This window comes from Pelodiscus sinensis, unplaced genomic scaffold (genome assembly GCF_049634645.1).
Source record: "Pelodiscus sinensis isolate JC-2024 unplaced genomic scaffold, ASM4963464v1 ctg39, whole genome shotgun sequence".
Classification (NCBI taxonomy): domain Eukaryota; kingdom Metazoa; phylum Chordata; order Testudines; family Trionychidae; genus Pelodiscus; species Pelodiscus sinensis.
Window position 1 is genome coordinate 729,561 of NW_027466048.1, and position 21,825 is coordinate 751,385.

The following is a 21,825-nucleotide window of genomic DNA, read 5'->3' on the forward strand; positions in this document are numbered from 1 at the left end:
ATTATCATATATATAGTAGTCCAGTGTCTGAGAGTCTATAACACTGTAGCGTTACAAACTCGCCTCTGGAGGGTGTTACAGACTGGTTATAGTAGCTGTAGCGTTACAAACTCGCCTTTGGGGGGTGTTCCAGACTGGTTATAGTAGCTGTAGCATTACAGACTTGCCTCTGGGGGGTGTTCCAGACTGGTTATAGTAGCTGTAGCGTTACAGACTCACCTCTGGGGGGTGTTCCAGACTGGTTATAGTAGCTGTAGCGTTACAGACTCACCTCTGGGGGGGTGTTCCAGACTGGTTATAGTAGCTGTAGCGTTACAAACTCGCCTCTGGGGGGGTGTTCCAGACTGGTTATAGTAGCTGTAGCGTTACAGACTCGCCTCTGGGGGATGTTCCAGACTGGTTACAGTAGCTGTAGCGTTACAGACTCACTTCTGGGGGGTGTTCCAGACTGGTTAGAGTAGCTGTAGCGCTACAGACTCACCTCTGGGGGGTGTTCCAGACTGGTTATAGTAGCTGTAGCGTTACAAACTCGCCTCTGGGGTGTGTTCCAGACTGGTTATAGTAGCTGTAGCGTTACAAACTCGCCTCTGGGGGGTGTTCCAGACTGGTTATAGTAGCTGTAGCGTTACAGACTCGCCTCTGGGGGGTGTTCCAGACTGGTTATAGTAGCTGTAGCATTACAAACTCGCCTCTGGGGGGTGTTCCAGACTGGTTATAGTAGCTGTAGCGTTACAGACTCACCTCTGGGGGGTGTTCCAGACTGGTTATAGTAGCTGTAGCGTTACAGACTCGCCTCTGGGGGGTGTTCCAGACTGGTTATAGTAGCTGTAGTGTTACAGACTCACCTCTAGGGGGTGTTCCAGACTGGTTATAGTAGCTGTAGCGTTACAAACTCGCCTCTGGGGGGTGTTCCAGACTGGTTATAGTAGCTGTAGCATTACAGACTCACTTCTGGGGGATGTTCCAGACTGGTTATAGTAGCTGTAGCATTACAAACTCGCCTCTGGGGGGTGTTCCAGACTGGTTATAGTAGCTGTAGCGTTACAGACTCACCTCTGGGGGGTGTTCCAGACTGGTTATAGTAGCTGTAGCGTTATAGACTCGCCTCTGGGGGGTGTTCCAGACTGGTTATAGTAGCTGTAGCGTTACAGACTCACCTCTGGGGGGTGTTCCAGACTGGTTATAGTAGCTGTAGCGTTACAGACTTGCCTCTGGGGGCTGTTCCAGACTGGTTATAGTAGCTGTAGCATTACAGACTTGCCTCTGGGGGGTGTTCCAGACTGGTTATAGTAGCTGTAGCATTACAGACTTGCCTCTGGGGGCTGTTCCAGACTGGTTATAGTAGCTGTGGCGTTACAGACTCACCTCTGGGGGGTGTTCCAGACTGGTTATAGTAGCTGTAGCGTTACAAACTCGCCTCTGGGGGGTGTTCCAGACTGGTTATAGTAGCTGTAGCGTTACAGACTCGCCTCTGGGGGGTGTTCCAGACTGGTTATAGTAGCTGTAGCATTACAAACTCGCCTCTGGGGGGTGTTCCAGACTGGTTATAGTAGCTGTAGCATTACAGACTCGCCTCTGGGGGGTGTTCCAGACTGGTTATAGTAGCTGTAGCGTTACAGACTCGCCTATGGGGGGTGTTCCAGACTGGTTATAGTAGCTGTAGCGTTACAGACTCGCCTCTGGGGGGTGTTCCAGACTGGTTATAGTAGCTGTAGCATTACAGACTCGCCTCTGGGGGGTGTTCCAGACTGGTTATAGTAGCTGTAGCATTACAGACTCACCTCTGGGGGGTGTTCCAGACTGGTTATAGTAGCTGTAGCATTACAGACTCACCTCTGGGAGGTGTTCCAGACTGGTTATAGTAGCTGTAGCGTTACAGACTCGCCTCTGGGGGGTGTTCCAGACTGGTTATAGTAGCTGTAGCATTACAGACTTGCCTCTGGGTGGTGTTCCAGACTGGTTATAGTAGCTGTAGCGTTACAGACTCACCTCTGGGGGGTGTTCCCGACTGGTTATAGTAGCTGTAGCGTTACAGACTCACCTCTGGGGGGTGTTCCAGACTGGTTATAGTAGCTGTAGCGTTACAGACTCGCCTCTGGGGGGTGTTCCAGACTGGTTATAGTAGCTGTAGCGTTACAGACTCACCTCTGGGGGGTGTTCCAGACTGGTTATAGTAGCTGTAGCGTTACAGACTCACCTCTGGGGGGTGTTCCAGACTGGTTATAGTAGCTGTAGCATTACAGACTCGCCTCTGGGGGGTGTTCCAGACTGGTTAGAGTAGCTGTAGCGTTACAGACTTGCCTCTGGGTTGTGTTCTTGCCTCCCACCATGGTGCTTGGCTGAGTTCTGTGCCGCTCAGCTGGGCTGCGGTGGGGGAGCAAGCAGTGCAAGCGCGGCGGCCCAGATGAGCGGTACAGAAGGCAGCCGAGCGCCACAGCGGGAGGGGAAGGAGGGCGGGGCGGTGATGTACACGGCCCCACCCCCTGGCTGTGTACGTCACTGGGGTAGGGTGTAAAAAAACCCAGACACCCTTGATCGGGGGCGGGAGGGGGGAGGGACTGGCTGGGAGAGGAGCGGGCTGGCTGGGGGGGAAGCAGATATTGGGGGGAGGGGCAGAGGCAGCAGTAGCTGGCCAGGGGAGAATGGAGCTTGGGTGGCTGGTGGGAAGCAAAGCTGGTGGAGGCTGGGGGGTGGGAGTCAGGGGCAGTGAGGCTGGCCATGGGAAATCAGGAGGAGGAACTGGCTGGTGGGAGAGGGAATTGGTTTGCGGGGAGCCGGACTCACCCAGGCGCATGCAGATCCCAGGGTGCTGTCCGCCACACTCATGCATCCCCTACAGAGACAGAGGAGAGCGGAGAGAGAGTGAGAGGCAGGAGGGGGAGAAGAGAAAGAGAGAGACAGAGAGAGGCAGAAGGCGGAGGAGAGCTGGGGGTGGGGGAGGCAGTAGGATGAGGAGAGAGAGAGAGAGAGAGACAGAGCGAGAGACCGGAGGCTCAGAAGAGAAGACCGACATGAAGGAGAGACCTGAAAATCCCGTCTTATGCCGGGCTAATTGGCTAGTCATATCTATAGTAGCCCCATGTCTGTGACTGTGTAACGCTGAAATGCTGACTGTTGCCTCTGGGTGGCGAGTTGCCTCCCTGGCTGTTCCCCAGGAGTGCTGCATGGGGAGTGCTGCATGGGGAGCGCTGGGCCCAAACAGCCACTTGCACTTATTCCCCCACGGCGGCCCGGCTGAGCAGCACAGAAGTCAGCCAAGCGCCAAGACAGGAGAGGAAGGGGGGAGGTGGCGTACACGGCCAGGGGGCGGGGCCTGGCTGTGTGCATCACTGCCCCGCCCCCCTTCGTGCCCCCCTTCACCTCCTGCCATGGGGCTCAGCTGACTTCTGCACCGCTCAGCCGGGCCGCTGAGGGGGAGCAAGTGGCGCAAGCGACCGTTTGGGCTCCGCACACCCCATGCAGCTCAGGGAGCGCGGTGCCCAAACGGCCGCTTGCGCCACTTGCTCCCGCATGGGGAGTGCGGAGCCCAAACGGCCATTTGGGCTCCATGGTCCCCCACGTGAGAGGGAGGAGAAGAGAAAGACAGAGACAGAGAGAGAGGCAGGAGGCGGAGGAGAGCTGAGAGTGGGAGGAGGCAGTAGGAGGAGGAGAGAGAGAGAGGGATGAAGAGGAGAGACCCGAAAATCCCATCTTATGACACGCTATTGGCTAGTATTGAAATAAAGGTCTGAAGTGTAGAAATGACGCTGCTGTGTAAACATGCCCCTAGTGCAGAGTTTCTCAAACTGTGGGTCCCAACCCCCTCCCCCACCCCGGGGGGCTTGCGAGCAACTTAGAGGGTGGTTTCAGCAACTGAAAGGGGGGTTGAGAGCAACTTACAGGGAGGTCGTAGTATCACAAGTTTGAGAACCCCTGCCCTAGTGGGTTGTTTTAAGCCTATTGAAATAAATGGGAATTGGGCCCTTAAGGCCTAGGTTCCCAAATATATTGCTCTGCCCAGCACCCAAGGGAGTTAGGCACCTGGATACTGTTGAGGAGCTGGGCCGAGGTGCTTTTGAAAACCTCCCTCAGGCATTGCTGCAGTTTTAGGTGCCTAAAATCCTTGAATTATCCCATGATCCTCCCCTGCATCACAGGGAATGTGGGCAAGAGGCAGAGAGGGGAAGTGACAGATGCCAGATAAAGTCCTAAGCAGGCAGGCTGTGCCCCTCACAGGTGGGAGCACTCGAAGGGGAGGGGCGCCCATCCCAGCCTGGGAGGAAGTCTGTGAGCAAAGCAATGACTGTAGCAGCAGAGAGACCCAGGCACTCTGACCACCAGCCTGACACCCTCAGGGCTGCAGCCCAGCCCCTCAGCTTCCTGTGCGATCTCACACCCCGCCCATGTCTCCTGGCCTTTCCTCTGAGACCCGACACAGGTGAGGAGAGCTGCATTGTATTGAACCTGCAGCCCCAGAGGGCCAGATCACATGGTCTGTCCCCAGCATGGGATCCAGACTGGTCCTCCCTCTGTGCCTCAGTTTCTCCAGTGGTACAGTGGTGATAACAGCTCTGTGCTGTGTCTCACCTGGGGTGGGGAGGCTAAATCCGGTCAGACTCTGAGGTGCTCTGACACTGTGGAGGAGAGCGGTGAGTAACTGAGAGAGCTGCAAACACAGGCTGGGTTTGCAGAAAGGCCCAAGGGATTTAGGTATCTCTCAAGCTGATTTTTCAGTCCCAGCCACTTTTTCAGACCCAGTAGCCCAGGGGAGTCAGAAGTGATGAGGCTGAACAGACTTAGTTCTGTCTCCACAGGGCTCTGTCAGTTCTCCTGTCTAACACCCTCCTGTAACACTGACCAGTCACCATTCTCCCCAACGCTGCTTTGCAGTTTCCCACCTGGCATCAGAGAAGGGACAGACCCCGGCAGCCCCTGGGAGTGGGGACCCCAGCACAGCAGCCTGCAGCGCCTGCCTGGAGCGTGTCCGATCCCAGCTGTGCCCCCCGGCCCAGCCCGGCCCAGCAGGTAACCCCAGCTCATGTGTGTCTGAGCCGCCCACCCCCAGGCACTGCCAGAGGGAACCCAGCTGGGGGGCCAGGCCATGGGGCTCCTGCAGGGCAGGGACACGCCGCCCCCTGCTGGCTGCTCTGATCTAGTCCCCATCCCCACTCAGAGCCAGGCTGGGAATGTACCTGCCTCAGCAGGGCCTGGCTGTGGGGCAGTGACACCTAGTGTCCGTTTTCTGGTATTACATGGGAAGATTGAAATAGCTGTAATACAAAGTGATCCAGGGGTTTTTCGGTGGGAGGTGGGGTCAAAACTCATTATTAGAGACACTGTCTCATGGTTCCACACACACACACACACACACACACACACACACACACACACACACACACACACACACCATTCCCTGGCATCTGGGCCCATGTTCCCCCCATTTCACATCACCCCTTGGTTCCAGCCTTCCCTGCTAGTCTGAGTTTATCCCACAGTTACTCCAAGACCTTCTAGGCCACTCTGGCTGTGAAAAGGGGTCTTAATGTGGGTACTTACCTGGTCCCAGATAGACCAGTCCTGCTGGCGTGGAGCTGCTGGAAGGGTCCCTCGCCAATGTTCCCTCTAATGTTTTCCAGCCGTGTGCAGAATGCCCTGTGCACTGAGGCATGTGTGGATGTGCACCACCAATAGACACACATGCTGCTGGTCCAGGAGCTCAGATTCCTGCCATGCCCCCAACCCCTGGACAGGGGCTGCTGCTGTCCCAAGAGGAGAGCTGGTTTTTAAACGGGTTCCCCTTGCAGACCTGCTCCCGCCTAGCACCTCTGCTGCTGCCTCTGATACAGAGGCAGCAGGGTGGGTGGTCAAGGGGCTCCTCGGGAGTGGGGCCGGAGCGCACTGGCGGCTGACTATAGAATAATCGAGTAAGGGATACGAATTCATGCAGTTACTCGACTGTTCAGTTAACCACTATGGAACATCTCTAATTCAAACCCATTTATCCCCATCCCTGCCCGTCACAGGAAGGGGGTAGCTGGGAATGAGCCTCAGAGCACTAATGGTGCCCGTGTCTTTGCAGGGGGCGCCGGGTGCAAACTCTGCCCCTCGGACTGGCGGCTGCGCGGGGACAAGTGCTACTGGGTCTCCACAGAAAATAAAACCTGGAACAAGAGCCGCAGCGACTGCGCCGCGAGGGGCTCCCAGCTGCTGGTGATCCGGGACCGGGAGGAGCTGGTAAAGGGGCCGGTAACCCCCTGCTGGGGCTGCCTCTGCCAGGCTGGGCCTGGGTACAGAGCCTGGTCAGACACACTTGAGGACTGGGAGTTTCACAGCTGCCAGCGGTTCGGTTTGGACGTCCCTGTTCCCATTACTGGTTACTAAGGGGGGTCCAAACTCCTGAGGCAGCTTTGACAGGCCCAGCAGAAATCACTAGTCTCAGCGACAGGGTAGGTGACAGAGGCAGCTCTAAGCCATTGTTAGCCTCCCCTGTGTGCGTGTGCTGAACCCCGCTCAGCTGGGAGTGCGAGTGGGGCTCTGTCTAGACTGCAGGCTTCTTTCAGAAGAAACTTTTCCGGAAGAGATCCTCCGGATAACGTCTTCCGAAAGAGAGCGTCTGCACAGCACAGAGAGCTGTGTGGTCAGTGTAAAGATACTGTCCGCACTGAACGGACGCTCTCTCCCGTGTAAGCTGGGATTGCTATGGATGGAGTGGTCACCAGGACACCTGGGCTTCTTCCTCTTTCCTCTTGTGAAAGAACTCCCTCTTCCCCGCCCACACACGCCTTTATGCAACAGAGCTCTTTCGGAAAAGGGCTTCTTCCTCGTAGAAAGAGGATTTCCAATGTCAGAAAAACCTCTTTGTTTCGATGATTTAAAAAAAAAAACACAGCTGCAATGTAGATGTAAATGAAGATTTTTTCAGAAAAATGGCCATAAAAAAAACACCCTCTGCAGTGTAGACACCCTGAGAGAGACAGAGCCATCCCTTCCAGTGCCTCCCGACCTGCACCTCCCCTCATTTGGGGCAGGGGCTGTGCTCAACAGCTGTGGGGGCCAGAGTGTGGGGGGGGGGCAGTCCCAGGGCTGAAGGGGAGGCAGATAGCAGGGGCCCCAGTCTGCTCTGCTCGCCAGGCTCCTAGAAGCATGACTTGGGGAAAGGGCGGAGTCACCCCCTCACACACACACCCCCTGGTCGCTGGTACCAAGAAGCAGTTGGGAACTGGTGGAGCCATGTGGTCTGGGGAGGGGTCGCTTCGCTGCTGGTTACTAAGGGGGCAGGCTTGACTCCTGCTGCTGTTCTGGTGCTACTAAGCCCCCAGGCCATTTCAATTGGGGGAAAGTGGTGGAAAGGGGGCAGGAAGGGTGGAGAAATGGGGCCAAGATGCTGGGGAGCTCAGCATCCCCCAGTAACGGCCCTGCTGGGTGCAGCTTGTAAGAGGTCAGCTGGAGCTGGGGCTACCATTTACGTGCCATGTGGCTGCCTAGAGCACCATGAAATCAGGGGCAATTTGGTGCCACAGGTTTCGTGGTGCCCCACATGGCTGTGTAGCTTGCGTATTGGTAGGGGTGGCCCAGGAGAGAGGGAGGGGGAAAGAGAGATGCAGGTCAGGGCTACACGTCCTGTAGGCCACATGTGGCCCGCAGCCTGTTTGTTTGTGGCCCGCAGTGTAGTTTGTGTTTACGCAGAGCTCAACGTGTGGCCCACAGGAGGAAGCCAGAACAAAGAAGTAATCGATGTCATGCTGTTCTGCAGCTGCGCATTTTCGGAGTTAAATTCCTGGACTGTCATTGCTCAGTGAAAGTGCTGCCATAGGGGTGGAAATCGGGGAATTGGTGCATTTTGTTCATATCAGCAGAACTGACTGAAATGGGGCCTGCGTGTTGTGTAGTCTTTGTGTTCATGCCTGTCGGTGTGAAAAAAGGGATTTGCATGTCTATGAACCACGCTTAAGTTGTGGCCCTCAGCATGTGCTCGGAGCATCACTGTGGCCCCCAGGGCTTCCAAAGTTGAGTAGCCCTGATGTAGGGGGACGGATGGAGGGAGGGTCTACATGGGGATTGCCAGGCTCACAGCCCCATAATTCTGGTGCTGGACTTGATGATGACTTGGACATGAGAGAACATTCAGGTCACCAGGTGCCTGTCACACTCCCTGCAGGAGGCCCTCCAGGACCTGACGCAAGGCCCCTCTCAGCTCTGGGTGGGACTGTCCCACCCCTCCCCGGAGAAGGCCTGGACCTGGCTGGATGGATCCCGGCTGGATCAGACCCGGTGAGAGATTCCTTGAGTCACTTTCCCTGTGTGGGCAGAAGGGGACAGGGACGGGGAGGGCAGAGGAGGAGCAGGGATGTTCAGGGTGAGGTGACGCTGAGGTTGTCCATTGACAGTCTGTGGAGGGAGCAGAGCAAAGGGGTGAGGCCGGAGCCTTGGGGATCCCCAGAGAGGGGGGCAGGAGAGGGGCAGACATGGACCAGCCAGAGGCAGGAGGGGACCAGGAGGGGCAGCGTCGGCACAGCCCGGCAAGGAGGAGCCGTGGGGCAGGAGAGAGATGGGCAGGGCCTAGCGCAGCAGGGAGGAGGGAGCTGGAGCTGGGCTTGGGCCAGGGAGAGGCCGTTAGAGCCCCTGGGCTGGCCCTGGCAGTGGTGGGGAGGGGCAGCCCCAGGGCAGAGCTGGACGGGAGAACAGGGCAGCTGCGGATCCTGTTAGCACAGGGAAGAGCCGCTGTCGAGTGAGTGTGATGGGCCCACAGGTGCTGACAGGGGCCTTTCCTGTGTGTCGCAGGCTCCCGGTGTCAGGCCCAGCTGAGGGGAACAGCTGTGGGATGATGAAGGGGAATCAGATTCATTCACAAGGCTGCAGCTCTGCACATCAGTGGATTTGCCAGCGAGACGCCGTCCCCCTCTGAGCAGGGTATGGAGGAGACCTCAGAGCACGGCTCCATTATCGCCGTGTCACACCTGGGGAAACCGAGTCACAGACACTCACCTGCCCAAGATCACACCGAGAATTGGTGACAAAATGGAAAATGGAACCCAGGAGTCCTGGCTCCCAGCCCTCCCTCAGTCTGTAGAAGCGAGTCCAAGCTCCGGTTTTGTTGTTCCAACAGGGCTAGGCTGAGGGGTGTCACGCTGTGCTGAGCCTTGGGGACGGTTATCTCTAGTCCTCTCCCCTAGTACTGGGGAGAGAAGAGTCTGCTCCAGATCCCCAGCTCACGTAAATCAGCCCAGATCCAGAGTGTCCCAGCTGGGCATCTGGCCAGTGACTCCAGGGGAGCTTCGGCTCCATTGGCACCAGCTGGGGATCTGGGTTTTCCCCTCTATTTCACCCCTTTTCATTTCCTGGCACCTCTGTCAGGTCCCACTCTCAGCTCTGTTCCCCGGCCCCTCCATTGCTGCCATCAAGCCTGTGACCTGGCACCCCTCTGCCCATCCTGCCCTAACCGATCGTTAACTCCTGTCACTAGGCTGCTGGATAGGATGCTAAACACCTGCTGGGTGACTAAGACACTTTCCCTCTCAGTGCCTCAATTTCCCCATCTGTGAAATGGGGATAATCAAACTGACCTGGCTGCAGCATTTCAAGATCTCCTGCAGCAGCCCCTCAGTCAGCAAGAAGCCATGAGGGGCAGGGTGTTTTCACGGGCAGGCCAGCTTTGGGACTCTGCAGTCCAAGGGCCCAGCCCCACCCTTTCAACACACCCAGCTCAGAGCTGGAGGGAACATTTGTAGGTTTAAACTTTGTGAAACTTCAGAGCCAGAAGGGAAAGTAACAACCCAACCTATCCCCCACCCCACTCCAGCAGCCACAGGGTGCATCTACATGGCAGGGTTTTTATGCAAAAACAACACTTACGTCCACACTGCAATTGCGTTCTTGTGACAGGTAGAACAGAGGGTTTTTTCTGACAGTAGTAAACCTCATTCCAGAAGGAAGACGCCTTTTTCAGAAAAAGACGTGTGCGGACAAGGAAGAGGGAGTTTTTTTGAAAGAAGAGGTCTCCAGGAAAAAGCATAGGTGCCCTGGTGGCCACCCCGTCCACAGTAATCACAATGCGAGAGTGTCCAATCAGTGTGGATGCTCTCTGTTGAAAAATCAGATGGTTGTTTTGATGCACTTTGGCCATGTGGACCCGCTCTTTTGAAGAACACATTTGCGCCGTAGGTCTAAATCAGTGTTTCTGAAACTTTTTAAGACCGAGAAACATCAATCATTTTTTTTTATGAGGAACACCAAGAGCTGCAGGAAAATATGCAAATGAGATTGTGGCTCATGCAAATGAGTCCCTTATTAGTATATTTTTTGCAGAGAAAACTCGTAGTGTAGACATGGCCACAGTGTGTGTGTCTGGCTTTATAAAGCAGATGCTCACTGCTTCTCTAGTATATTCTCAATTAACACAGTGTGTTGCCTTCTCCCCTGAAAAAGATCCCGTGTGCTTCTTATAAGCATAACTAGCTTCATCCGCTGACACCCCTGCTCCCTCTGTGCTGTTGGTTTGTATTGTGGGAACAGGTCAATCCCACTTCTCTAGCCACGTGTTTCTGCACCTTTCGTTCTTTGCTAGACGCCCCTCAGATCCCTTGGTAGCTGCCTCGTCCCTAAGCTGGACAGCCTGATGCTCTTAGTTGCTCCTCCTATGGACCCATTGCCTGGGCTTTGTCATCCCTGGTCCCTGGCTCTGAATGTTTTCCTGTTCCTCCGGGGCCCTTTATTATAAGTCGCCAGCCTCTAGATGCTGAAGAACCCATGCTCAGAGGGACACTAATATGGTACTTCCTGATCGAGGGGTACATGTCCAGCCCTGGATTGGGATTCAACAGACCTGGGTCTACCACTTTCCAGTGGGGTGACTTTGGGCAAGACACTGTCCCTTTCTGTGACTCAGTTTCCCCATCTGCCGAATGGGGATAATGAACCTTCTTTCCTTTGGAAAGTAGGTTGAGCGCTGCAGATGAGACAAGCTAGAGGCGCTTTGCCAATATATCAACTGTCGTTAATGTGGGGGAAGGAAAAAACTACCAGGGAGTCGGTCCCACCCGTGTGAAAGAGTTTCTAGCAGGAGCTGATTCCAGCTCAGGACCAACATTAAAGTCTAGGAAGAGAAGGGTCCTTTATAGTGTCCATGCTAGTGCTTACACCAGTCCTGTTAACAATTCCCCCCTCCCCCAGTTACAGTGGCCTAATGTCTGAGGTGCTGAGGGAGGGGCAACCTTTACTGACCCACAAATGGGCTTGTCTGGCCTTACACTCTGCAAAGGACCGACAAGCTGGGTGGGGCCGAGGGAGCAGCCCCTGGGGCATTAGTGGCCAGCCCGCTCGGCCCCAGACCCAGCTGCCATTCAGTGGGGCTCCAGGGGAACCCCTCAAACACCCAGAGGGGCCGGCCAGGGCCAGGTCATCAGCCTTGCAGGGGAGGGGTAGGTGGAGCAAAGGCCTGTGGCAGGACCTCAGCCCATTGGGGACAGGGATGACCTCACAGAGAGACTCTGACAACAGCCACTCAGGACAGAGGCGCAAGGCCGGGGCAAGCTCAGAGATTCCCGCGGTTTGGCAGCAGCGCGGCCCCTTCCCAGGGTCTCTGCGGGGGCCAGATGGAGAATTGGGACCGAGGGGCGGGGGCAAGAGGAGCCTCATCGGCGTTTTCTACTTCCCTGCGGCCGGCAGTGCCGGACCTGGAGAGACAGTGGGAGCCTCAGAGAGGTTTGGAGCCTGCTCAGTTTGGTTCCCCTTTGCCCCCTCCCCTCCCTCTGTCTCGCCTTCTTCGGGCTTTTTCCCCCTTTCCCTGCCCCACCAAGCACGGTGGGTGGGTGTTGGGGCGGTCGGAGGCCTCACTCAGAGCTGAGCTGGCAGAGCGCTGGGAGCCAGAGGTGACCTGGCCCGTCCTTTTGAACATCTGTTGAGCCCTCTCCCCTCCCCCTGCTGCCTCGGAGCTCCAAGTCTTGCTGCGGATTGGTCGAGTGGGTGGTTACTGACAGGGGAGACTCGCGGCCTTTTATTCTCTTTAAAACTGTTCTCGGTGAGTCGTTATTAATAGTTCCCAGCCATGCTGGAAGGGCCTAACACGTGGGGCTCTGCAGGGGTCTGTTCTGGGATGGCTCTGTTCAATCTCCATCAGTGATTTAGATATTGGCATGGAGAGGGCGCTTATTAAGTTTGCAGATGATACGAAGCTGGGAGGGGTGGCAAGTGCTTTGGAGGAAGGGTCAGAATTCAAAGTGATCTGGACAAACTGGAAAAATGGTCTGAGGTAAATAGGATGAAGTTTAATAAAGACAAATGCAAAGTGCTCCACTTCGGAAGGGACAATCCACGTCACACACACAGAACAGGAAGTGACTCTCTAGGAAGGAGTCCTGCAGAAAGGGATCTAGGGCTCAGAGTGGACCACAAGCTAAATAGGAGTCAAAAGTGTGACACTTGCAAAAAAAAGCAACCGTGATTCTGGGAGGCACTAACAGGAGTGTGGTGAGCAAGACAGGAGGAGTCAGAATTCTGCTCTGCTCTGCGCGGATTAGGCCTCACTTGGAGTCGTGTCTCCAGTTCTGGGCACCATGTTTCAGGAATGAATTGGAGAAATTGGGGAAGGCCTGGAGAAGAGCAACAAAAATGTGGAACAGTTTAGAAAACATGAGAGTGAAAGAACTGGGCTTGTTTAGTCTGGAAAGGAGAAGACTGAGAGGGGACATGAGAGCGGTTTTCACGTACCCAAAAGGGTGTCCCAAGGAGGAGGGAGACAAACTGTTCCCCTTGGCCTCTGAGGACAGGACAAGGAGCAATGGGCTGAAACTGCAGCAAGGGAGGTTTAGGTTGGACATTAGGAAAATGTTTCTGCCGGTCAGAAAAACTTCCTGTCAGGGGGGTGAAACACTGGAACAAATTGCCCTTGCAGGCTGTGGAATCTCCATCACTGGGGATATTTCAGAGCAGGTTGCACAGACACCTGTCAGGGATGATCTAGACGGTGCTGGGTCCTGCCGTGAGGGCAGGGAACTGGACTCGATGGCTTCCCGAGGTTTCTTCCTGTTCTACTGTTCTGTGATTCTGTGATTCCCAGACCAGACGGATCAGTCCCAGACCAGCAGGGCTTGCGGGGGAGGTGTGTGTGTGTCGGCAGGAGGTGGTGATCAAGCTGTTTCTCTCCCTACCTATCTCTGGGCAGTTCCCGAGTCTCTCTAAGGGGCAGGGCTGCTCACACACTTGCTGGCGGTGCCCATGAGCAGTGGTTGGGCTGTGGCTGGTTGTACAGCTCTGGGCTCTGATTGTCCAAGTGTCCCAAGGTGCTGGCTGGGGGCAGGACACCAGCCGTGTGGGGGGAGGGGAGGTTTCCCAGCGGTGACCCCGTCTCCTCTTCCTTTGCAGGCTCCGCACGGCGGGGTCTGGCCTCGGGCCGGCCCTGCGGGGGGACCTGCGGGCAGAGCCCCACACGGACGCTCAGACAGCGGGGAGGTGAGCATGGGCGAGCAGGGGGAGGCTGTTTTCCTTTAGCACTGGGGGTGGGGGGTGGGAAAGGGGAGACTGGGGACCCTTGGGCAGGGCTGTGTTGGGCCCTTCCCCCTCCAGGGTCAGGGCTGGGAGTGGAAGTTGATCTCAGGGCCTGGCTGGTTCTGGGAACAAGAACCTCAGATCCCATCCCCTCCCGCTCACAACTCCCCCCTCCCCCACTATGGGATCCATCCACATTGCCCTAGCCTGGAGAGACAAGGCCCTTCCCAAGAGCCAGGCCCATGGATCCGACTCGCTCCCCTGAGCACCAGGGCCCAGCCCCGGGGATGGGGATGGGGGCTCGTTGGCACAGCCTGGGCTCGGGTCTATTGACCTGCCCCCCCTCTCTCCCCCCAGCGTGTCAGCTCCTGCATCGCGCCCAGAGTGTCCCAAGGGAGCCAAGGCCCCAGGGAGCAGCAGAGCCCGGTTGTAATTGCCCCCCCGCACCCGGCATGGGAGGTGAGTGACCTCTGAGCCTCTCTGGCCCCGGGGTGAGCAGGCGGCTCCCACAGGCCGCAGGGCGGCAGCGGCAGGGCTGTGGGCTGGGAGTGACCCCTGGGGAGGACAGAGTCAGAGCCGGGCCTGAGCCAGACTTGGGTCCAGCTCATCTTCTCCTGGCTCAGGGGAGACCCGGGGACGATAAGGACCCATGATCCGGCCTGGGCTCCAGCCAGGTTCCTTTCTGGCCATGGGCCCCTCCTTGTCCCCTGGTAGGGTTACCAGATGGGTTTGAAAAACCTCCCAGACACACGTGATCTCAGAACGGGAAGGGGGGGACTGGCTGGGAGGGGAGTGAGGCTGGGATGGGGATGGGGGAATGGAGCTGGCGCGGGGAGATCGGGGGTGGGGGAGACCGGCCAGCGGGAAGCAGGGCTGGCTGGGAGGAGGTCGGGAGGAGCAGGGCTGATGGGGGGAGGGGGAGAACTGGGAGCGGGGAGGGGAGGAAGGGACCAGCCAGCAGGGGCCTAGCCGGGATGGAGTTGGGGGGAGCGGGTCTAGCAAAGGGAGGAGCGGCCAGTGGGGAGGGGGCTGGCCTGGGCGCACACAGATCCCAGGGCGCTGCCTGTCCCCCACACAGTCCCGGCGAAAGAAGAGCGAGTCCGGCCCCAGGATTCCCTCTCTCCCCGGACCCCCCCCCCCCCCCCGCAGTGTAGCTACGTGCTGCCTGGCTGGTACTGCCCAGTCCAAACCCTGCAAAACCAGCTGGGGGTGCAAGTCCCCATGGAGGGCCCTGCCCACCGCCCTTCGCCCCAGGAGCTGGGGGGCCCATTAGCTCCTCTCCCCAGTGGCTCCAGCAGGGGGACGTGGGGAGGGGGGCTCCTGACCCAGGGGGGTTGGGAGCAGGACACTGATGGGCCCCATCTCCTCCCTTCCATCCCAGCTCAGCACAGCCCCCCTTAGGGAGCCCGGGGCCCAGCTGGGATGGTCCCTCGGGGGCCCAGCCGAGGACACCGGCCGGCCGGCCAGGGAGGGGGCTGACCCCTCTGCCCACTGCTGCTGCGCCAGAGGTGAGGGACCCCGCTGGGCAATGGGCCGCTAGAGCAGACACCGGCAGATGCCAGGCCGGGGGCCCTGTGGAAATGACCCGCCCAGGCTCCCACCTGCAATGCGAGTAGGGTTACCAGGTGAGTAAAAAAAATATTGGACACACTTGATCTCAGATGAGGGTGGGGGGACGGGACAGGAGGGAGGCAGGGCTGGCCGGGGGAGGGAGGGGGGTTGGGGCGGCCAGTGGGAAGCAGACCTGACGGGGGGGAGAGGGGAACAGGTGAGGGACAGCGGGACTGGACGGGGGCCCAGCCGGAAAACCAGAAAGTCCCGACATTGCTCATGCCCGGTGAGTTCTGACTGTTCTCACCGGGCAGAGGGCACAAAAACTGGACTGTCTGGTCGAACACCGGACACCTGGGACCCTGAATGGGAGCCCTGGGGCAGCCGGATGCTGTGGGGGAACAGCTGGCATGGGGGGGAGGCGGTAGCAGCTCCTGCAGTGATAGGCCAGACCCTGGGGGCCCTAGAGAGGCGCCGCCCAGGGCCAAGCCCCCACTGCCCCCTGGGTCCCGGGCCCCGCATATGACAGGCCCTTGCTGTCTTGGGACAGGAGGACCCCGGCCACGGGGATGCACCAGCTCCCCCACCCCCAGCTTGGCTCCAGGGCCGGTGTTGCCTGCAGGGAAGGAGCTGCCAGCAGGAGCCGGAGCATCAGTCGGAGCTTTTCCTGCTCACGCCGGGACTGGAGCCATGGACCCGACCCGGCCCTGGACCGGGCACCAGGGGAGAAGGAGGAGCTGCTCCTCCCCCCCGCGGGGGAGAGAACCTCCCCTCCCCCATCTCCTGTCCCTGGACAGGGACCTGCACAGCCCAGTGAGTCAGGGCCAGCTTATGGACTGTAGCCATTGGGCTGCACAGCCCTGACTAAAGGGGCAAGGTACCGACACTGGCCATTGGGCCACACTGGTTGGACTAAAGGGGCAAGAAACTGACCTTCGCCATTGGGCCAAACTTCCCTTAGAAAAGGGGCAATGTACTGACACTGGCCATTGGGCCACACTGCCCTTAGAAAAGGGGAAATGTACTGACTCTGGCCATTGGGCCACACTGCCCTTGGAAAAGGGGAAATGTACTGACTCTGGCCATTGGGCCACACTGCCCTTAGAAAAGGGGAAATGTACTGACACTGGCCATTGGGCCACACTGCCCTTAGAAAAGGGGCAATTACTGACTCTGGCCATTGGGCCACACTGCCCTTAGAAAAGGGGCAAGGTACTGACTCTGGCCATTGGGCCACACTGCCCTTAGAAAAGGGGCAAAGTGCTGACTCTGGCCATTGGGCCACACTGCCCTTAGAAAAGGGGCAATTACTGACACTGGCCATTGGGCCACACTGCCCTTAGAAAAGGGGCAATTACTGACTCTGGCCATTGGATCACACTGCCCTTAGAAAAGGGGCAAGGTACTGACACTGGCCATTGGGCCACACTGCCCTTAGAAAAGGGGCAAAGTGCTGACACTGGCCATTGGGCCACACTGCCCTTGGAAACGGTGCAAAGTGCTGACACTGGCCATTGGGCCACACTGCCCTTGGAAAAGGTGCAAAGTACTGACACTGGCCATTGGGCCACACTGCCCTTAGAAAAGGTGCAAAGTACTGACACTGGCCATTGGGCCACACTGCCCTTAGAAAAGGGGCAAGGTACTGACACTGGCCATTGGGCCACTCTGCCCTTAGAAAAGGGGCAAGGTACTGACACTGGCCATTGGGCCACACTGCCCTTGGAAAAGGTGCAAAGTGCTGACTCTGGCCATTGGGCCAAACTGCCCTGAGAAAAGGGGCCAGTTACAGACTCCAGCCACTAGGCCGCCCTGCCCTACGGGAAGCTCTTCCAGAGGGGAGTTTGGAGCCCACAGGCTTTGAGGCGGGAGAAGTTGCCATCACCTCAGAACCAGGCGCGGGCTGGACCCAGCGACCCAACAGAGAAGATTCCAGCCCAGAGACGGGGAGTGTCATGGTGCAGACTGAAGACTGAACAACCCGCCCAGCAGCCAGGACCAGGCGAGGTCACACACGGGACCAGGGCAGCGAAGGAGGAAACCGGCCGGCCAGGGCAGAGAGGGACCTGCTGAAACTCGGGGACCTGCTGTAGCTGGATCAGACCAAGGGGCCTCCCTGTCGCACCGCTTCCCCCAGAGCCTGAACTCGGGCTGCCGGTGCCCTTCAGCCAGGGAGCCGGGCAGAGAAGCCACAGAAACCACAGTGCCTCACAGCCCTGCCCTGGGCTCTCGTGGCCTGGCCAGGCCCTTCCCAGGGAGACTCCCATCCAGTGCAGATCCCTACGGCGGGGGTGGGGAACCTTAGGCGCGGGGGCCGGATGCAGCCCCGGCTGGCGGGGATCCGGCCCCTGAAGGTCGGGGCTCCCCCCTGCATTGGGGGCCCATGCTGGGGAGAAGAGGGGGGCTGTTTCTCACTTGTGTGCAGCCCCCCATAGATTTCTCTGTGGGTCAGTAGCCCCGACCCAGCAAAGGTTCCCCACCCCTGCTCTGTGGGGGGTAAAGGTCCCTGGGTACCTGACTAGGGCCCCACCCATTTCACAGCCAGGAGACGTGCAACGGGGGGAGAGGAGGGGATGGAGGGATGGCGAGGGGAGTCTGAGCTCCCCACGTGGTGAGGGGCCTGGGGCGTCAGCTGCTCCCTGACCTGGCTGGGATGGGACAGGAGTTGTCCTGCCCCAACACGGGCACTCACGGAGGGGGCAGATCAGAGCCACCCTGAGGGGCAGGGAGAAGTGAGGGTGGAACGGCTCAAGCTCTGCCCCACAGGCTGCTGGGAAGTGAAATTGGCACTCTTGGGGCGCCCCCACCCCCATTGCACACTATCCTAGTTTGGGCCAGGACCCAGCCGGTCAGAGAGCCGGGAAATTTCCCAGGGAAGCCCCCGGGAGTGTGCCAGGGAGCAGCGTGGACACGGTCTGGCTGTGAAATGGGCGAGGTTGCAGGGGGACGCCATGGGGCCCTAGTTCCGGCGTATTCCCTGGAAGTTGTGGGAAAGGGTCTGCCAGAAACTCCTGGCCCTGTTGGTCCCCAGGGTCATTGGGGAATCCCCTAGTGCAGCCTTTCTCCAGCTGGGGCTCCCCACCCAAAAGGGGGTCCCAGGGCCAGGGGAGGGGGCTCGCGAGCAGGGTCACTGGCCGCTTGGGTTTTCCCAGCCATGACCTCGTCTTCGGGCCCCAAATCTTCCTCTGGGCAGATGTTTGGAAATATTAAAAACTGTCGGATTTCTCCCGGCTTTCCCAGCTGAGTGGCTGGAGAGCAGCGGCTACTGTCTGGCCATCCGGTTTGGGGGCAGCCCCATTGACAGCAGCAGCACAGGAGGAAGGGAGGCCAGGTCCGGTGTTGCCACCCTTCCTTCTGCACTGCTGCTGGCGGGGGGGCTGCCTTTCCATCTGGGTGGCTGCAGAGCAGCGGCCCCTGGCAGGTCACCCAGCTCAGAATTCAGCGCCAGCACCAGCTGCAGCGCAGAGGGAAGGGGGCATGATAAGGTCTTGCCTCCTCCCCTTCTGCACTGCTGCAGGGTGTGGGGCTGCCTTCTGACCCGGGTGGCTGGAGAGCAGTGGCTGCTGGCCAGGGGCCCAGCTTAGACGACGGCGTCCCTGCCAGCAGCAGCACAGAAGCAGGGTGGCTCCGTGTTGTGTCACTCCTACTTCTGCACCACTGCTGGCGGGGGCCCTGTCCTCCGAGCTGGACGCCCCAGGAGCAGCCACGACTCTCTGGTCACCCGCTCGGCCGTCAGTGCTGCCCCAAGAGCGGTGCAGCAGGAAGTGCAGGAGGGGCGGGATTGCAGCACTTCCTTCAGCACCGCGGCGGGTGTCAGCCCTGCCTCCCAAACCGGGTGACCAGAGAGCGGGTGCCACTGGCCAGGGGCTACCTCTGAGGGCAGCGCCGATACCAGCAGCAGCACAAACTAGGGGTGTCAACGTGTGTAGCTGGCTACACGATTAACCGATACGTCTGGGCTTATTGGTTAATCCTGTCGCCTCCACACACCCCTCCCCCGGCTGCCTCAGGAACAGAAGCAGCAAGGGGGGGGGAAGGTGGGAGCTGGTGTCTGCGGGGATCCAGCTATTAAGCTGCCTCCCCATGAGCACCAGATCCCATGGAGCTGCCTGGCCCGCACCATGGGCTGCTGCCTCTCATAGAGATGCAGCAACACGGAGGGTGAGGGAGTCAGGCAGGAGCTGGTGCACACGGGAAGCAGCTTTTAAGACAGCTCCCCATGTGTATCAGCTCCTATGGAACCACGTCTCACCCATCCCCCTCCACTGCTGCCTCCCTATCAGCGTGGGGGCAGGGCAGTCATGAGATGAGATGTTCGGGGAACTATCTTCTAAGCCGGCTCTCCACACAGGCCAGCTCCATGGAGCCCCCTTTCCTCCCTCGCTGTCTCACATAGAGGCGAGGAGGACGGGGGGTTGCTCGAGGGGAGCTGACTTAAAATCTAGTTCTCCGTGAGCACCAGTTCTGCGGAGCTGCCTGCTCCTGCCTCTCTCATTCCAGAGGAGGCTGCTGCAGAGCAGCCTCTGTCCGGGGCTGGCACAAGCTCTCGTCACACAGAGGCTGCTGTGTGGGATGCCGGTGCAGCCTCCGTCTGCTGTGTGGGATGCCGGTGCAGCCTCTGTCTGCTGTGTGGGATGCCGGTGCAGCCCCTCATTGCTGACTCAGGCACCAGGGACTATCGAATAATCATGGAATTGCTACAGTTTGATGCAGTGACATGATTGTTCAGTGACTCCCTGTCTGACATCCCCAGCAAACAGGGAGGGGGCCCTGGACGGTGCTCCCCTCGTCCTTCTCTGCCTTCGCTGGCAACAGCGCCGCCACTCCCGCCGGGCAGCTGGACAGTCCGTGCTGTCTCCGGTAACAGTGCAGAAGGCAGGTGGGCTGCTGCAGCTTTGCCTCCCTGCCTTCCGCACCGCTGCTGCTGGGTAAGGATGTTAAATAACGATTCACGGACAAGTTGAGGAGTCGATGGAATTTCCATTGGCTACTCGACTAGTCGATGGGCACTTTCTGCACTTTGAACTGGACAAGGGCCCCAGCAGGGCCTCCTGTGCACTTCAAAACGGGAACTCCGTGTGCAGCCCGGGGCCAGCAGGAAGTCCCACTGACTCGGCTTTACGAGGGTCCTTCCGCTTTGAAAGGCTCAGGATCCTGGAGGCTCTTGTGCATTTCTGAGTGGAAGCACCTGCATGGAGCCTGGAGTCAGCAGGGGACTCAGACCCCTGGCATCCCCGAGGTCCATGCGGCGCTGCTCCTTTGGAGAACCCCCTTTTCACACCTTTTCCCATGAGCAGGCAGCGCCAGCACCACCAGCAGCGCAGAAGGGAGGGCGGCCTGGTGTGGCGGTGCCTCCCTTCCCTCTGCACTGCTGCGGGCAGAGGCTCTGCCTACTAACGGGATGGCTGGGGGCAGTTATAAGGGGTCAGGTGCCCAACCTGGATGGCAACCCCACCGCCAGCAGCAACGCAGGAGGGAGGGGAGCTGGTCTGGTATCGCCACCCTCCCTGCTGTGCCGCTGCTGGCCGTGCCTCTCCCTTCTCAGCTGGGCAGCTAGAGAGCGCAGGCACCATGTGCACAAGGCTGCCTGACCCAGCAGAGCCACCCTCCCTTCCGTGCCACTGCTGGGGGCAGCCCTGCCTGCCACACTGACGCTATGTCTAGACAAAACCCTGTAGTCTAGACACACCCTGAGTGGCCTGCGAGTGGCCCATGCTGGCAGGACACCCAGCTGCAAAGTCAGCGCCAGCAGCAGCGCAGGAGGAAGGGAGGCCTGGTCTGGTATCTCAGCCCTTCCTTCTGTGCCGCTGCAGGCGGTGGCGCTGCCTTTGGACCTGGGCGGCAGCAGAGCAGCGGCTGCTGTTGTGGGGCCCAGTTCGGAGGGGGCCCCACTGAGCAGCGAGTGAGGGGTGGTCACTGACGGGTCCCCCAGCTCAGAAGTCAACGCCGCCCCAGCAGCAGCGCAGAGGCAGGGTGGCCTGGCATGTTGTTGCCACCGTTCCTTCCGCACTGCTGCTGGCAGGGCTGCCTTCTCCGCTGGGGACCACAGAGCAGGGGCCACAGGGGAGGTGCCCAGCTCGGAGGGCAGCTCCACTCCCAGCAGCAGCGCAGAAGGAAGGGGGAGTGGCTGCCATTGCATCCTTCCCTCTGCCCCCTGCTGGGGGCATCGCTCCCTTCCAAGCTGGGTGGCCAGAGCGAGCGGGATCCCAGTGGGGTCAGTGCCAGCAGCAGCAGCAGCGCAGGAGAAGTGGAGGCAGCGATGCCGTTGCCACCCGTCCGTCTGCGCCGCTGCTGGCCAGGTTGGGGGCAGAGAGCAGCTGCCCCTCCAGCCGCCCAGCTGGGGAGGCCAGGAGAGATCAGGGACATTTCTTCTTATTTCCAAACTCCGCCGGGATGGGGACCTGGGGACTGAACACGAGGCCACGGCTGGGAAAGCCCAAACGTCCGGTGCCCCCGTGAGCGACCCTCCTGCCCTCGCCTTGCCGCCCCCTTCTGGGCAGGGACCCCCAGGGGGAGAAACGCTGCACTAGGGGATTCCTCTACGACCCCGAGGGCCACCACGGCCAGGAGTTCCCGGCAGCCCCTTTCCCACCACTTCCACGGAGGAGGCGGCAGGTTCTCAGGGGAGGTTTCCCCGACTCAGAGATCTGCCTGGATGGAGAGTGGAGGAGCAAAGGGAGGGCCTGGCCAGGATCGCCCAGGGCCAGGGCAGGGCTCACACGGCAGCACCCGCGGCAGGGAACCTGTTGCTCAGCCAGGCCCAGAACTCTGTGTCTCCCGGCCACTGGGGCCAGCCCAGATGTATCCAGCCTC

The 21,825-nt window shown here is 59.1% G+C and overlaps 1 protein-coding gene across 1 annotated transcript; it reads left to right on the forward strand.

The window, feature by feature from the left end:
• The first annotated feature begins 4,468 nt into the window (after positions 1–4,468).
• On the forward strand, positions 4,469–9,164 carry LOC142826419 (killer cell lectin-like receptor subfamily B member 1B allele B). Its single transcript, XM_075918671.1, has 5 exons — positions 4,469–4,628; positions 4,870–5,004; positions 6,059–6,213; positions 8,138–8,250; positions 8,761–9,164. The coding sequence occupies exons 1-5, from the start codon at positions 4,469–4,471 to the stop codon at positions 8,882–8,884; spliced, it is 687 nt and encodes a 228-aa protein (XP_075774786.1). The 3' UTR covers positions 8,885–9,164.
• The last annotated feature ends 12,661 nt before the right edge of the window (positions 9,165–21,825 follow it).